Source organism: Lactuca serriola, chromosome 6 (assembly GCF_051521515.1).
Source record: "Lactuca serriola cultivar US96UC23 chromosome 6, Lser_US96UC23_V15, whole genome shotgun sequence".
Classification (NCBI taxonomy): Eukaryota; Viridiplantae; Streptophyta; class Magnoliopsida; order Asterales; family Asteraceae; genus Lactuca; species Lactuca serriola.
In genome coordinates this window covers 74,569,051-74,585,108 of record NC_136413.1, presented here as the reverse complement: position 1 = coordinate 74,585,108, position 16,058 = coordinate 74,569,051, and the positions used below count along the sequence as shown (strand labels likewise).

The 16,058-nt window shown below is 34.9% G+C and overlaps 1 protein-coding gene across 18 annotated transcripts; it reads left to right on the top strand.

The window, feature by feature from the left end:
* Window positions 1–11,105: 11,105 nt before the first annotated feature.
* On the top strand, window positions 11,106–15,802 carry LOC145059135 (conserved oligomeric Golgi complex subunit 8-like). Of its 18 annotated transcripts, none has more exons than XM_079006993.1 (9): window positions 12,332–12,741; window positions 12,819–12,975; window positions 13,083–13,177; window positions 13,251–13,362; window positions 13,672–13,740; window positions 13,831–14,004; window positions 14,096–14,194; window positions 14,403–14,518; window positions 14,769–15,280. In XM_079006993.1, exons 4-7 carry the CDS (start codon window positions 13,330–13,332, stop codon window positions 14,135–14,137), a joined length of 318 nt encoding a protein of 105 aa, XP_078863119.1. In that variant the 5' UTR covers window positions 12,332–12,741; window positions 12,819–12,975; window positions 13,083–13,177; window positions 13,251–13,329; the 3' UTR covers window positions 14,138–14,194; window positions 14,403–14,518; window positions 14,769–15,280. The 18 variants fall into 18 exon arrangements, 6 of the variants coding, with proteins under 6 accessions (XP_078863119.1, XP_078863118.1, XP_078863117.1 ...); XM_079006992.1 differs by having other exon boundaries at window positions 14,096–14,205; XM_079006991.1 differs by having other exon boundaries at window positions 14,096–14,208.
* The last annotated feature ends 256 nt before the right edge of the window (window positions 15,803–16,058 follow it).

Below are 16,058 nucleotides of genomic sequence, written 5' to 3'. Positions count from 1 at the left end.
GTTTTCTTGCTTTTTATCTGTCAGCCATATGTTGCATCCTTTGCGTGATTGGAATATATCCGACCTGGAATGCAACACAATCAACTCTATTTCTATGCACCTCCTTATCTATGCAATTCTTTCTATCAGTTAGTCATATGTTGTACCTTCTACGTGATCAAAAGATCTGACCTGGGACATGTAACGCCAGTAGATCCGAGCTAGTCAATTTAGAGATGATAGGTGTCAAAAATGAAATTTTGATGAAAGATTATTTAGAATGAATAATCTTTACTAAGTTATAGTATATGTTACAAGGTTTCGGTGCATATAAAGAATGCCGAAATCCGAGTTATAACGAAGAAGTTATGACCTGTCGAAGTTTCGCGATAGAACCGGCAAGGCATACTAATGGACGTCGGATGAAGAAGTTATGATTTTATAATGGAGTTTTCCTGTCCCGGCCTACTAAAAATAAATTCAAAACTAGCTCACGGAGTCTAAAAGAAAGTTGTAGAGCGTATCACATACGCGGGGATATAAAGAACGTCGAAAACGGAGCTCTTATGAGGAAGATATGAATTTTTGAAGTTTATTAAATAATTAAAGTATTTAATTTAAATATAAATTCGATATTATCCGGAAGGGGGGAGTCACCGGCCTTATCCTCATTACGCCCAGCGTAATTTAGAATTACGCCCAGCGTAATTTAGAATTACGCCCAGCGTAATTCGGGTTTCCAGCCCCCTATAAAAGGGTGTCGAGTGCAGCCGAGTTCTTTGCTCATTTCTTCCCTTTCTCTCACGTTTTTGCATCGTTTTTCGTGCAAGAATTATCCCGAAGCCCCGGTATCATTCCCGAGCCCCGAAGCAAGTCACGAGGCCCCGAAGATCCCGAGAAGTGAAATTCCCAAGCCGAAGCTCTGCCCGCGAGGAGCCCGGTTTTTGTGAAGATCTTCCAGATCTACCGAAGAATACTACTTCTACAAGTCGTAGTGCTATCCGGGCATCGTCTAATCAAGTGAGTGTATAGTCACTTTCATCTTACACATAGATATGAAGTATTTTATAAAATATGTGCTATGTGTACATATATTGTTGTTTATATGTGTGAGTGTGTGGTTACTCTCTTCTAACACATAAATATAAAGTATTAGCTATGAAATACGTGCTATGTGTTATATATTAATTGTCTATTTGAGATGGACTTGGATTTGATGTTTTTATACAAGTGTTAAATGATTTAAACTGTGTAAGTATTTATATCTACAAAATTGTTGGGTAGAACATATGTAGATGGAATAGTTGGCGACTATGGAGTTAGCGCCTATTGTATAAACCTTGGCGACGATGTGACTTCATGCCTATTTGATGAACCTTGGCGCATATGGAGTTAGCGCACGTTGAGTAAACCTTGGCGACTATGGAGTTAGCGCTTGTTGAGTAAACCTTGGCGACTATGGAGTTAGCGCTTGTTAAGTGAACCTTGGTAACTATGGAGTTAGCGTCTGATAGCTATGGATTTAGTACTTGATAAATAAACTTTGGCAGCAATGGATTTCGTGCCAATTCCTTAGCAATAAATGAATGAAGGATAGTTGGTTCTTAGGGTAAAACCTTAAGAAGATATGGGGATGGGTATTTGGGTTGATTGTTTGATAATTGAATATAATAAATGTATTATTGTGGGTTGAAAACCCTATATGCTCACCAGGCTCCCAAGCCTGACCCACTCAGTTTTCTTTGCATTACAGGTAATGACACAAGAGTATAAGTTGGTGGACTTGACGAGAGGTTTTGGATTATAGATCAGTAGTTATAAATAACTGTTGTAAGGTCTATTTTATATTGTTTATGCTTTTGGTCTGTATCGGAACATGACATCCCGAGGTTTTATTATTTAATGAAAATACATTCTCTTTGAGAAATGTTTTGATAAATGGTTATCATATTTTATTTTGGGAACAAATTCCGCAACCGTTTTCTTTAAACGATCACTCAGATTTATAAAACAAATCATAAACAAATCGGTCTTTTTTGGCCGTGAAATTAGGGATGTCACAGTTGGTATCAGAGCATTAGTTTAAGCGAACTAGGAATTTGTAGGAAATTTCTAGAATTAAACTTAGAATGCTAAGTAATGATTATGAGGAGTGTGTCTAAAATATGTTAGGTAGTAGACCTAAATTGACACAAGCACTAGTTTATTTTAGGAATGATGCCTAAAAAGCTTTTATGTGCTAAATGTTTTGTGTGATAGCTATATTGATGCTATTATTTGTTCGGATCTATGGTCTGTTGCCGACCGGATCTGGAAACCTTATGTGCGTAGAATTCTAAGCGTATGACTACGATATTAAAACTAGCATGTAAACGTTTCGGGGTGATAAGGAAATTTATACATTTAATGTAATTAAAGCTTTCGTATCTTAAAATTCTCGCTTGGTACACCGAATGTCTGCTTGGGTGCACGAAATGTCATGGTGAAGACTCATAGAGAATTGAATAAATGGAGGAAATGAATAAGGCTTATGATAGTGGATGACACCTATCAGAAGATATCGTAAGAGTGGTATCCTGCCTTTAGAGTATGTCTTATAAAATAACAGTACGTTTAGAGGAGTACGATACGTCTAAAGTACACCTTCGATTGGCAGGATGATGGAACAATTGATGAAATTCTTGAAGTTGTCTCATTGTCTTGTATTTCCATCACCAATCGAGTTGAAGTAGAGTTGATGATTGAAGATTGAGCAATGAAAAAGTCCTAGTAGAGTCTAGGGAAATTGTTTATGATTATTTGGACACATTCGTATGTGTTAAATTGGTTTGTGATTTTCTTGTATGGTGACTTGGTCGACTACGGGACAATACTTAGGATGAGTATTAGTAGGTGTGAAAGGTAGTTGATGCATATACTACCGGAAGCACAGGACTCGCACTTGGATCAGGGAAAGTCACAAGGTTACCAAGAAGCTAGTAATTGATTCCGTTTTGTTCAAGTGTGTCCAAGGTTCTAAATGGCGTGAGGCGTGGCGTGGCGGCAAGGCCAAGCCTCAAGCTTAACGAGCCATGGCGAGCCATGGCGTTTTTCAAGGCGTAATGTAAGGCGGCGATTTTGTATTAATTTAAAATTCTATTACCACATAAATATAAATTTATATTAAATATAACTACTTTTTAGAAGTGTTAGATAAATAACTAATAACAAAAAGTTAACAAAAACCACAATACTTGTATCTCTGATTTGAAAAGACATAACAAAGAGCAAAAAACTGTGTCTCAAACGAAAAAACACGCACCATAACACACCATAACGCGCCATGGCGCGCCATATCGCGCCTTGCCACGCGCCACGCCTAACAGCAACGTTAGGAAACTTTTCGTAACGACGAAGCCACACCTCACGCCATGGCGCGCCTTTTAGAACACTGAGTGTGTCATTACCATTGTTTCGGTAATGACTAGTAAGATGGTTCTTGTTCCAACCCTAGTGGTTATATCCAATTGGAGTCCGACAACGGTGATTATGTTACATGGTTCGGAGAACCAAGTTCGAAGTAACATCTGACGTAAGTCAAAAGACTGAAGTCAATGCGATCATTGGTATCGCGCTCGTTGTTCATAAAGTTTGTAGTTAAAATGCTACATGCTGAAATGTGATTATATCACATTAGAATATCAACGAAGGTATATTCCATTCTGGAATATAACTCTAAGAGACCTGAGTCTAAGCATTACATCATTCGATGAGAGGTCAGTAGATCACGACCCATCGGTATGTTGCAATAGATAAAGGAAAGTATTTATCCTAAGAAGAGGAAGGAGTCCACAATAAGGATTTATTTTGTAACTTGTAAGTTACGATTGAAAGTCCAATATAGTACGAAGAACAGGTGCAAGATATAGCATCGCAGTTATTACATAGGATGGATAGGTAACGTATGGAATCATTATACAAGCCCTATTTCGATAATGATTACGGGACGTAATCTTCCTAAGGGGGAGATAATTGTAACGCCCGTAGATCTGGGCTAGTTAATTTAGAGACAATAGGCGTCAAAAATGAAATTTTGATGAAAGATTATTTAGAATGAGTAATCTTGACTAAGTTATAGTATATGTTACAAGGTTTCCGTGCATATAAAGAACGCCGAAATCCGAGTTATAACGAAGAAGTTATGACCTGTCGAAGTTTCGCGACAGAACCGGCACGGCACAACGCGATGTAAAAAGTGAATTTACATTAGAGAGATATTTAGCCTTAGAAATCTAAATGAAAGTTGTAGAATACGTTAAACCGTGAGCGTGCATAAAAGAACGTCCAAATCTGACTTCGTATTAGGAAGTTATGATTTTTCTAAGTTTCGACTAAGCGGTATGCAGCCCGAATACTCGATTTGAGATCGAGCGGTTTTTAGCCGAAACAATCTAAACGAGAATCGAAGATCTCGTTAATAGTAGTAAAACGATAAAAAGATAGGCGAAAACGGACGTCGGATGAAGAAGTTATGATTTTATAACGGAGTTTTCCTGTCCCGGCCTACTAAAAATAAATAATAAAAATAAATTCAAACTTAGCCGACGAAGTCTAAACGAAAGTTGTAGAGCGTAGTCTCATCTACACGGGGATATAAAGAACGTCGAAAACGGAGCTCGTATGAGGAAGATATGAATTTTTGAAGTTTATTAAATAATTAAAGTATTTAATTTAAATATAAATTCGATATTATCCGGAAGGGGGGGAGTCACCGGCCTTATCCTCATTACGCCCAGCGTAATTTAGAATTACGCCCAACGTAATTCGGGTTTCCAGCCCCCTATAAAAGGGTGTCGAGTGCAGCCGAGTTCTTTGCTCATTTCTTCCCTTTCTCTCGCGTTTTTGCATCGTTTTTTGTGCAAGAATTATCCCGAAGCCCCGGTATCATTCCCGAGCCCCGAAGCAAGTCCCGAGGCCCCGAAGATCCTGAGAAGTGAAATTCCCAATCCGAAGCTCTGCCCGCGAGGAGCCCGGTTTTTGTGAAGATCTTCTAGATCTACCGAAGAATACTAGTTCTACAAGTCGTAGTGCTGTCTGGGCATCGTCTAATCAAGTGAGTGTATACTCACTTTCATCTTACACATAGATATGAAGTATTTTATAAAATATGTGCTATGTGTACATATATTGTTGTTTATATGTGTGAGTGTGTGGTTACTCTCTTCTAACACATAAATATAAAGTATTAGCTATGAAATAAGTGCTATGTGTTATATATTAATTGTCTATTTGAGATGGACTTGGATTTGATGTTTTTATACAAGTGTTAAATGATTTAAACTGTGTAAGTATTTATATATACAAAATTGTTGGGTAGAACATAGGTAGATGGAATAGTTGGCGACTATGGAGTTAGCGCCTATTGTATAAACCTTGGCGACGATGTGACTTCGTGCCTATTTGATGAACCTTGGCGACTATGGAGTTAGCGCATGTTGAGTAAACCTTGGAGACTATGGAGTTAGCGCTTGTTGAGTAAACCTTGGCGACTATGGAGTTAGCGCTTGTTAAGTGAACCTTGGTAACTATGGAGTTAGCGCCTGATAGCTATGGATTTAGTACTTGATAAATAAACTTTGGCATCAATGGATTTCGTGCCAATTCCTTAGGAATAAATGAATGAAGGATAGTTGGTTCTTAGGGTAAAACCTTAAGAAGATATGGGGATGGGTATTTGGGTTGATTGTTTGATAATTGAATATAATAAATGCATTATTGTGGGTTGAAAACCCTATATGCTCACCAGGCTCCCAAGCCTGACCCACTCAGTTTTCTTTGCATTACAGGTAATGACACAAGAGTATAAGTTAGTGAACTTGATGAGAGGTTTTGGATTATAGATCAGTAGTTATAAATAATTGTTGTAAGGTCTATTTTATATTGTTTATGCTTTTGGTCGGTATTGGAACATGACATCCTGAGGTTTTATTATTTAATGAAAATACATTCTCTTTGAGAAATCTTTTGATAAATGGTTATCATATTTTATTTTGGGAACAAATTCCGCAACCGTTTTCTTTAAACGATCACTCTGATTTATAAAACAAATCATAAACAAATCGGTCTTTTCTGGCCGTGAAATTGGGGATATGCACCCTTCTACTTCTTTATCCCTCTATCTATGTTAGTCATATGTTGTTCCCTCTGTATGATTGCAAGGCATCTGACCTGAGATACAACATATGCATCTCTATATCTGACTTCTTTTTTAATGATTGAATACTCACCTAAAGTAAGGAGTTCTTTGGAAGTTCGTGATTATCGGGGTATATCAGGAAGTGGGAAACACATTCTAGTGCATCTAAAATTTAACATTTTAAAGGTTGTCTGTAGATCTCGCTGCTGAATTTAAGTGGACAACAATATCCTTGGTTGTCGTCAGCTAAATGGTCCATATAGGAAGTGCAATGTCTTGGCACTTATAATCTGTCCAATTTGTCCATATCCTTCGTATTTAAGTGGACCACAATACCAGTGATTGACCCGATCTAAACATGTAGGTGGGTGCTGATAAACGAAATTGAATTGTCCGACAACTTTGATCCCAAAAGTTTTAAATTTTGTTATTATTTTTGTTTTTGTTAAATTTGTTCATAGTTTTCCTCTATGCACAAATTTAAGGGGGGGGGGGGGGAATTAAAATTTATAAAAAAAATCAGAAAACCAAAAATCCAAAAATATTTTTCTGTTCCTGTTTTTATTTCTTTTTCAGAACATATAAAAAAATCCTAAAAATACTTTTGTTTCTATTTTTTTTTTCAGAAAATATCAAAAATCCAAAAATAGTGTGTACTAAGTGTTCTTTTAGTTTTGTTTTTATCTCAAATTTTTGTTTGTCTTGAAAAGTGAATTCAGATGTAGATGAGACTCATGGAGACCATATCAAGATTTTCTGAGCCAAAGCTTCATCCATGACTGTCGAAGAGTTCTCATTCGAATGAACAAGAAATGAAGATTATTTTTTCAACATTCAATCTTTCAACCTCAAAAGCAAGGTGAAGATGTACTTGAATATTAAGTGACTGATTGCATTTAAGCCTCCTCAATCAATTTGCTGCTATCTATGTACCTGCTAAAGTGATTCAGAAGATTCGTTCTCTGTCATTCTCTCTGAAGATTCTCAAGCTGAAAGTGCTGATTCTCAAGAACTTTTTCAAGAAGCCTCCGCACCGAAATGTGCGTTCAGAGTCAAATTCTGATGAAATGCCCATACGTTCAAGATAAAGTCATTCAGCTAGAAGATTCAGTTGTGAAGAAATAGAAGACAAAGAGCTAAATCCAAGCTCCAACTGAAGATTGACAAGAAAGGTCAGCTACATTTTTAGGGGGAGTTTGTTGGGTCAAAGAAAAGAATGCTATAAACCAAGGGGGATATTGTTGGGTAAAAATATGGTTTATAGTTTGCTTTTCTAAGCATTTATTATTTTTAGTCTTGGGCCGAAAATAATATTTAGTTTATTTGTAGCTTGGACCGAAAACAAATGTGTTTTCAGTCTAGCATTGGGTTTGGGCCTTGGGTTTGTGTTCCATATATATATAGCAGTAGGAGTGAGGAGTGGGTGTAGGCCTTCAGGGGAGAAAAGAAGAGTAAGTTCTAAGTGTGTGTAAATCAAGGTGTTCTAGAGAGAAGAAGAGTGTGTGTGTGTGTGTGGGTGAATCTTGTGTTGGAGCATCAATCTTATCATCAATACATCATAGATTCATATTCTTCTTCTTCTTCTTCTCCATTCTATCTTGCATCATCCACTTGATTGGGATTCCGCACCATCAAGTGGGTCGTATTGATACATCAAGCAATTTTGGCGACTTACAATTGGGGAGAAAACCAAGAGTCTGTCTTTTGGAAATTGAAACAATTGTTATGTAGCGCACCAATTTTGTTCCTTCCAGAGGGAACACAAGAATTTAGTATTTTTTGACACCTCTCACAAAGTTTTAGGATGTGTATTGAAAAAAAAGGAATAAATTCATTGCATATGCATCCCGACAACATAAGCCAAACGAGACAAACTACACTACCCATGACTTAGAATTGGGAGCTGTAGTGTTTTCCTTAAAAATGCGGAGGCATTACCTATACGAAACAAGGTATGTCATGTTCACCGACCACAAAAGTCTTCAACACATCTTCAACCAAAAAGACATCAACATGAGAAAATGAAGGTGGGTCGAATTCTAATTGATTACGAATGTCAAATTAGTTATCATCTTGGTAGAGCAAATGTCACAACAGAAACTTTAAGCAAAAAAGAACAAGAAAAAGATATTTTGCATAAAGGCTCTAACCCTAACAATCCACTCCAATCTCACCACCTAAATTTGAAACGCTCAACTAGAAGTGCTCATATTCGAAAATATTATAGAAGAAAACCTAAGAGGAATGGACAAACAGTTTGACCTCAAGGGAAATGGAAAACAATATTTCATGAACCAAATTTGGACCCCAAATTTTGTTGAAGTAAGGATTCTAGTGTTAAGTGATCCTCAGAAGTCGAGATATTTGATACATCCCAAATCGGATAAGATGTATCTCGATCTTACGAAGCTTTATTGGTGGGCCAACATGAAGGTAGAGATTGCCTCCTATGTCAATAAATGCTTGACTTGATCCAATATAAGAGCAGAGTACCAGAATCCATCTGTCCTACTACAACCACTATCAATCGCAGAATGGAAATGGGTACAGATTACCATGGACTTCAAAACAATGTTGACAAAAACGTCAAGTGGTTATCACACCATTTGGGTAGGGGTTAACAGTTTGACCAAGTTTGCCCACTTCCTAGCCATCAAAGAAACTAACAAGATGGAGAAACTCACCAAGATCTACCTCAAGGAAATAGTCAGACTATAGGGGTTGCTAATATCTATTATCTCAGACCGAGACTGCGAATTCACTTCCAGAGTTTGGCAATCTTTGTAGACATCCCTAGGAACCAATTTAGTATTTGAATCCTTGAGGTACTTAAATTATTGAATTTTTACATTTTGGAGGAGGTTCATGACACGATCCTTAGTGGTCACAACGTGAGTGACCGTTGACCATCTGACCTAGATTCTTGAATCTCACAATGTGATCATGAGGCCTCACAATGTGAGCAAGGCCTAATAACCAAAATCCCTAATTTTCGAGTACTTAACTAAATGAGAGAGCTGGGGTTGCTCCTCATCCTCTCATCTTAAGCCTAAAAGATTACAAAACTGTTTTTAAATACAACTAGTACAGATCGATATATTTTTAAGGACTACTCACACACGTTCATACGATCTTTATTCCATTTATTATGATTTTTGCAAAATTGTGTATCATAGAAGTTCTGTTTGGACCAATCTGTAAATTACCCTTTTCACCTTAGTTAGGATTCATATCAGGCCAGGTAAACAATTAGGGGCAAAGTAAACTCTATTATTAAACCTTGAGAGTTTACAGATCCTAATTTTGACTCCTGATAAATTGTCTAGAATTTTTCCAAAACAAGGACAAAATTGAGAATCTAGATTGATTTCTTTGTCTTATCATTTCTATACACTTATAATAATACCATGATAATGTGATTTAGTTTATCATAACTTTCATTGCCTTCATTTAGAAATAATGATTCTCTAAGTATATTTTTCAAAATGGTTTAATTGTAGTGAGAGTACTCGTAATAGTAACTATAGCTTCGAAGATCCTCGATCATTTCGTAATTTATTTTGTAGATGGCACTTGAATAGTTTTTACATTTGAGATGTACCAAAACTTCGTTGCATACCCTTAGTACGTATCTTTAGGAACTTACCCTTGATTGCTTCTCTTTTATTCATGCTACCTCTTCCTAATTCTAAATATATCTTTGCCAAAATTAGTAGCCAAACCGGAAATTAAGAATTTGTCCTTAATCTATTCTTAATTAGGCGGTGAATTTAGACTTAGTGTTGATTTCGAACGCGACTTAGTGATCAATGCATACTTAGCACTCAATGCAGTTGATGCTTCAACAGAACCTATAATGGTCGCTTAATTCAGAAAATCTCTAACTTGATAATCTTTTTAAACTAAGTTTCCATAGTTAGATCATGATTTCCAGGACCCAATTTTCCCACAATCTAGACCGTAGAACTCGAATTAGGGAAACACTAACCTGATTATACGCTTATAGCTAAATGATGGGATTCTCCCTTGAGAAATTAACCCAAAATAATCAAAAGGTTTTTCAAATCATCATCTCTCCAACTATATACTTGTATATGACTACGTTCTAAGTGAACACGACACTAGTTGAATTTTTGGACAAAATTCTTTCAACTGGGGGAGACTATGACAACCATCAAAATTCAGGTAAGTTCTAGATTTGAATAAACCTAACAAAGGCTTGGAAAAAATTCGAAATGAGGAATAGTGTACATATATTTCACATTGATACGTAAATTCTACAACTACTTTAATTATAACTATCAAATTTGGGTCATTCCTTAACTAGAGTGTCTTTGTACATTCATGTAGACACATGATGCACTTAACCTAGTAGCATAAATTAGGTCAAAGACTTGTAGGAACTTATGTCAAAGTTGAAAACTACGACTAGTATACTTGATTCTTCAATTTCACTTGAATCACAAAAATACTACATAGAAAGCCAATAATCCGACCAAAACAAATTACAAACATTATTTCTAACTGGAAAAGATATTGAAAATCTAAAATAATTTCAAGTCTCAAAAAATGAATTTATTTTGATATCCAAAGATTTACAAAATTCTTGAAAACACTTAAAGTAAAAAACTTATATTTATGAAGTTTAACATCTAAAATCCCATATAAATTTTAATAAACTCTATAATATCAAATTAAAATAATTAAGTTAGGAAATAAAATCAAGGAAAGAAAATTTAAGTTATCAACAGTTATCCCTACTTATCAGATGAAAATCAAGGGTTTTATGAACTAAACAAATTCACATTTTATAAAAATTGGAAAAATGTTATAAAATTTGGAATATTTTTTAATAATAACTGGAAGAGAGGGAGATGGCCTCTCCCCCACTCAAAACTCGACCCTCTCTCCCATAATACTCCTCATCCTATACTTTCTAAACACTTTACCCTACTTACACCTAACCTTTAACTCCTTCTCTCCCATTTTCTCTTATTTCCATCACCAACTCCATTTTTCTCTTTTATTCTCTCAAACCCATGAAATTTACTTAAATTTCCCTCAATATACTAACAAACTTCATCATCTAGTAGTACTCTTCAAGGTAAAACTGAACTTCCTTCATTACCTACAAGTTTTCATGATTTTTCTCTCATTTTCTTGGCAGTCTGCACATTTCTTCATGATTTTTAATTTGCATTTCATGCACTTCGAGTTAGATGATGATGGTTGTAGGATTTCACCCAAAAACATCATGCATGATGCTTGATGGTGAAATCCAATAACCAAAATCTATGTCAAACCCAAAAACTTGAGTTTTTAAAAGTTTTAAAGCTCAAAAACCACATGCATCTGAATTTTCATCTTAAAAACATCATTTTGAACTAACAAAGGCAAGCATGTTCTTCAAACCATGATGCATGTGATGAAATCAAGCTTACATGCTTGATGTTCAAATTTCATTTCTAAAAGTTTTTAGATATGTTCATAAAAGATTTATTCACGAACAAATATATAAATCTCCTTTTCAATCCAAACACGATTTATCTCATAAATCTAGTGACATAGTAAGATGATATGGAAATTTCTAGGTATTAATTAATTTTCCTTAATTTATTTCAATTTTTACAAGAAAATCAGGCCATCAATAAGATAAAATACTTCCGAAGCCAATAAACTCTAGTAAAATTCTACGATGAGCTAAACTGTAAATAAACACGTTTTATAAAGTGTGAACAATTTAATCTACTATTTGATATTATTTACAACTTTGTTTTGTTAAACTATAATAGATAAAAAAAAATTGGATCTGAATCTTAAAAACCACATCTAATATTTTTCCGAGCTTCTACAAATTTATATAAAATTCACACAAAAAAATTGATGAATTTTCGATAACATATTTCTATTTTTTCACGATTTAATGAATGTTAAAGAATTAAATTGAGAAAAATAGCCACACTTAGTAATATATATATATATATATATATATATATATATATATATATATATATATTAAGATTGTGAAAAAAAAAACAGTAAACCTGTCCTTTATTTGTCTATTTTGGTCCCTCCACTTGCATTTGTTATTTCTGTCATTTTAGGTCCCTATATTTTGCTGTATTTTTCACTTTATTATTTTTATTTTCTTTCCATTCTTCGTTATTCACTGGTCAATGGGTTTCATTTGGTGGACACGTGTGTTGGTTGTCTACCTGGGTTACCACCACTACACCGGGGTTACCAGGTGTCATCCACCGCTTCATTCAGAAGGGATACGTGTTCTGTACACGTGAGCAACCACCGCCCCAAAAATCCAATCGTGTCACAGTTTGCTTTTCCAAACTACCCTCTCATCATTTCCTTCCTATGCTCTCTATCTCTCTTCTTCCCTGTTCCACCGACGATTACTCCTAATTGATATTCCATTTCTTCCTTATCAGGTCGATATCCACTACACCCCCATCATCTGTCACACTCCCTCTCCGATATTCAACCTTTGCCTGCCCCAATTGATCGGCGGTGGCTAAGTCATCGGAAACTCCACAGTTTTAGACGGGCGTTCAAGAAGAAGTCCACAATTCAAGGTATCATTTGTTCTTCATTTCTCCTTCTCACCGACTTCATTTATATTTGCTTCCGACTCTATTCGATATTGCCACAGGTGGGAAGAAGACGGTGGACCATTGTTACCATACCCAGCCACCTATATCTCTACCGTTGCTGCCTAACAAAAGCCCTAAATTCGATTTCAGTTGCTCGCGTCTCCTCTTTGTTGCATAACATTTCAGCTTTTCAGGGAAACAACATCGATGATGTAAGTATGTCGATCCCCTTTCGTCACCTCCGCTTCTTATCCTGACACATCTTCTACTTCCCTTCTACTTTCTTCTTTCTTCTTTATCCAATAAATTTCTTCTTTTTTAAGGCGTATGTAACTCCATGCCGTACAAAGCACTGGAGGAAACAGAGTAAAGTTGGTATTCTATTCAGCTTATTCGAGAAGAAGCCTGGAAGTCAACAGTACCTTTCAATCTAATTATTAATTCGTTTTTATCTATTACATTTGTCAAGACCTTATACCATTTTTTAACAGCTATTATCAACGATATCAAGATGTTCAACTTGAAAAAATTGGGTTTTAGAAACTGTTACTATGTGGAAGGAAAGTGCACATGAGGTGTTTGTGGAAATGCCCAAAAAAGAAGGTAATATGTTTCTATTATCTTATATGATCCCTGATCTGTCCGACCTATGGACATCCCCGTTAAAAATTATAGGTTCGGTTATAACATCACATATATCCTCTCATAAGACCAAAATAATATAATTCCATTATATCAGGTCTATGGGAGTGGTTGGTTTTTTTAGGAATGAAATTTATCATATCTATACAAGTTGGAATCTAAATAACTCAAAATTAAGTTTAATTATTTATGTCATTTGGTATATTAATCATACTTTCATCGTTTTTCACTTGATTAAACTTACTGTTTAATCTTTTTTTGAACTAACAGCCGTTAACTTTATTGGGAGCATTGACTTGGATTTTCATTAGTCAAGAAACCATAAGTGTACACCTACAGGTACTTAATAATTCATACAACAAAGTTTTCCTTTTTTAATCCCAAATTATCTACCAATTAATGAGAATATATATATTTTAAATGGGGCAGTTTCTGAAATGCAGAGAGTCATGGTTATGTGGAATTCTTGATGACTTAGATCAGAGAAATGCCTATGAATACCTAAAAGGGATGGTAAACTGTCACATAATGCATCTGTTTGATATTCACAACCAATATTGTGCCATATTTGTTGATGACACATCAGGAAGTGAGGAGAATTATGTCCGTGTTGATGTTATGCATATATGTGCTTCTAAATTTTGTTTATTTTTTTTTCTTATTTTTGAACGCATCATCTTTGGAATATTAACAGACTGCAAGAAGTAGGCGAATGAGGTGTAGACTCCCAACATAAAAGAGAGGGTTCGGCAAAAGAAAGATCAGGCACTGTATGGGTTTGGGTTTGCTGAAGGTGATAAATAGGTGGTATGGCTGTATATTTTTTATTGACATCGTTGATCTATGTAGAATGTAGATTCATAGATCTATTTCTTTTCTCAGCTTAGATTATTGATACTTGAGGTACATATTTTAAATATACGAATTCATTACAAATTAGTAAAAAAAATTACATGCAGCCGACAAAATCCTAACAGTGTCTATTTTTGCTCTTTTGACAGTCAATTTCTCTTAATGGTGCTAACTACATGGCGTTTCATTGCCTCCAAAATTTGAGTCACGCTTACGTAGATAGGAGCCTGTTAAGGTGAACCTATGCTTGATTCGTATAACAATGGTATGTATTCTTTGATTTTTTTTGTTTTCTACAGACGTCATTGTTACTTTAGCAATATGCGATGATTGCTTTCCATTTTATCAACATACACTTCATTTTTTTTTTTTTGATTTTTTTCTCTATTCGACACCTGCGAAAGCCTCAAAATTTATAGGTTTAAACCTTTTTGTTTTAGAGACCGAACGTTTATGTATTTTGATTCATTTTTTAATATTAAATATTTTATGTATATTGATTTATTTGATTGCAGGTGAAATACGTTGTGAACAACCAAACAATACATTCTATACCTTCATTTGAAATCTACTACTTCAAAAACAAATTTCACAGCTTGCAAGTTAATTAAGACTCGCATGAAAAAATTTGTTATCAGTTTAGAAACAATGCAATCAAGGGTGTTGATCGTAGAGTAAGAGCCTTAAACTATATCTTTTACAAAAAAACAAAAGAGGTCAATATAAAGTCAAACTCTTCCTACAAGGCGATCAAGTGGAAATTGATCTATTTCTAAGACAAACAGTGAAAAAATGAACTCACAAGTGCTATAAAAAAAGAACAAAGTATCATTCATGGTTCAACTGGGCACATATTGTCCTTTTTGATATATGGAAAGTGTTTGATTTATGCTTTAGACCCAAGTATGTGGTCAAAATTTCTTTGTTTTAGCTTAGGTTGCAATTCTATTGTCTGTTATCGTGTTCATAGGTATATGATTACTAATACTCAACTGATTTTTAGAAAATTGTATTGAAACATTGTCCATATTTCTATACTGCTTATGTTTGTTTTATAGGGTATTCCTATTGGCCATAACCTAGCCTTACCCATTGCTTTATTTAATATATGTTTGTTTTATAGGGTATTCCTATTGGCCATAACCTAGCCTTACCCATTGCTTTATTTAATATTCGAGATGTAATACTTTACTTTTTTCTTAACAGAGTGTTGCTGCCGCACTTGCTATTTACTTTGTGTTCCCATTGCTTTATTTAATATTCGAGATGTAATACTTCACTTTTTTCTTAACAGAGTGTTGCTGCCGCACTTGCTATTTACTTTGCAACACAAAGGGGTCATTATATTATAGCATACTACATTATACATTATATCTGTGTATTTGTAAATGGGCGAAACGTAGACAATAGCAACATACTTTACTGTAACTACCAATTAGAACAATGTACTATACTTCCATACTAAAACGACACATTCCGATCCCCGCAACGCGGGGGTCACCTTTCTAGTAAAAAATTTAAAGAAATTTACCACATCCTTTATTCAAAATTTAAAGAAATTTACCACCACATCCTTTACTACATTAGGATCACAAATAAAATGTTTAGTAGTTTTTCCTTATTATTTACTAATTTTTACGAATTAAATGCTTATCTATACTAATAAAAGAGTAGTCATTTTGCCAAGTGTCATAGTATTAGAACTCCTAATTAATATGATGCCACTTGTCATTTTATTAATTCTTTATTTTAAATTCATTAAACCTCCTAATTAATGTGATGTTATTTGTCAATCTATTTATTCT